Source organism: Glossina fuscipes, unplaced genomic scaffold, assembly GCF_014805625.2.
Source record: "Glossina fuscipes isolate IAEA_lab_2018 unplaced genomic scaffold, Yale_Gfus_2 1, whole genome shotgun sequence".
Lineage (NCBI taxonomy): Eukaryota > Metazoa > Arthropoda > Insecta > Diptera > Glossinidae > Glossina > Glossina fuscipes.
In genome coordinates this window covers 19,247,492-19,249,080 of record NW_023998415.1, presented here as the reverse complement: position 1 = coordinate 19,249,080, position 1,589 = coordinate 19,247,492, and the positions used below count along the sequence as shown (strand labels likewise).

Genomic DNA, 1,589 nt, shown 5'->3' with positions numbered 1-1,589 from the left:
TGAAAGAACGGAATAGAAATTGTTGATATTTAAATTTTAAACGTCACGTAATGTTTATGTTAGTTTTTCCGGTTTTATCGAACGTATATTATTTTTTTTAATAATAAATACAAAATAAAAAATTGAAAAAAAAAGGTTGAAATTAAAAAACACAGCCATACAATTTTATGTAAACACATATATACCTATAAATATAACATATATATACATATACATATATGTGTAGATATATATGTGTATATATACATATAGATATATATATACATATTGATATATACATATTGATATCACATTTGTATATAAATATATATATATATATATATATATATATATATAAACTGTATATATGAGTGTATGTGTGGATATACATAGCCATATGTATATATATTATATAATAGACATATATATATATATATCGATATATATATATATATATATATATATATATATACATATACATTAAACGTCCATATAAATTTACAAATGAAGAAAGTGCAAACAACAACACCAACACAAATAACAACAGCAACAACTGCAACAAGATATTACAGCAAACTTAAATAGTTTCTGAGTGCTAGCCGGAAGACGAAAAAAGTATAAAAAAAATCGATAACGTTGCAAATGCAATCGCAGTGCAATGCCACTTCGTTACCCAAGTATTTTAACCAATAATACAAAGAATAAAAAATAAAGTGTTTTACAACAAATTATAAAAGAAAAGAAAAAAATAAAAAATAAAAAAATAAAATGAAAAGATAAACAAAACACAATCATATATTAAAGCAGATAAATGTAATATGTTTTAAAAACTTTCGAAACAACACCTACACGTATATGCACGCAGAGAGATTAATAGAAAGCCACAAACACACATTCGATTCAATAATGAAAGTACATTAAAAAAAAAAACACTAAACCAAAAAATTTCGACGAGCCCTATACTTAAACTGAAACTTAAACTGAACAAACTCTTAACAATCAGTCTTGAATTTATATATTTCAACACGTGTTTGCATCAATATTTTCATTTAATCTAAGCTCGTACGAAATTAAACTCGGCTATAATTCAAAGTCTATCCTTTGATATATGAAAGCATTTTTATTTGGTTACGGATTTTTACTTGCATCATTCTCTTTTTCCTGTTCCTATTCCTGTTCCTGTTCCTGTTCCTGTTTACTTTCACTTTTTGCCATTAAGTTTCGTAATATTTATCCGTTAATATGCCCCGCTGTTTAATGGCAAAAAAATGGAAAGCCTATCCTTGGCCAGATCGTGCTGAGGAGAAAATTAATACCAGCCCAATTATTAACACTGGCACTGCTAACAACGTCAACGGTAGTAGTAGTAATTCTGGTTTAACTTCTACTGCAATCAGTGACTCGGCAACGGAGTTAACTGGACAAGTGCTTGAGAAAAAGGAATCCATTAATGAATTGAATAGTCGTCACGATGTTGTCGATGAAGACGAAGAAATTGATGTGGTCGGGGACAACGTCTTAAACAATTCACTTTCATCTGCGATCGCTAATAATACTGATACCAATAATAATAATAATAATAATAATAATAATAATAATAATAATAATAA

The 1,589-nt window shown here is 27.0% G+C and overlaps 1 protein-coding gene across 1 annotated transcript in view; it reads left to right on the top strand.

Annotated features, from left to right (window-relative positions):
- Positions 1 to 741: 741 nt before the first annotated feature.
- The window catches only part of LOC119631854 (zinc finger and SCAN domain-containing protein 31), a 13,359-nt gene continuing 12,511 nt past the window's right edge, over positions 742 to 1,589 (top strand). The window contains exon 1 of the mRNA XM_038024386.1: positions 742 to 1,524. Coding sequence (XP_037880314.1) covers positions 1,222 to 1,524 — 303 coding nt within the window. The 5' untranslated portion in view covers positions 742 to 1,221. The remainder of the gene's footprint in view (positions 1,525 to 1,589) is intronic.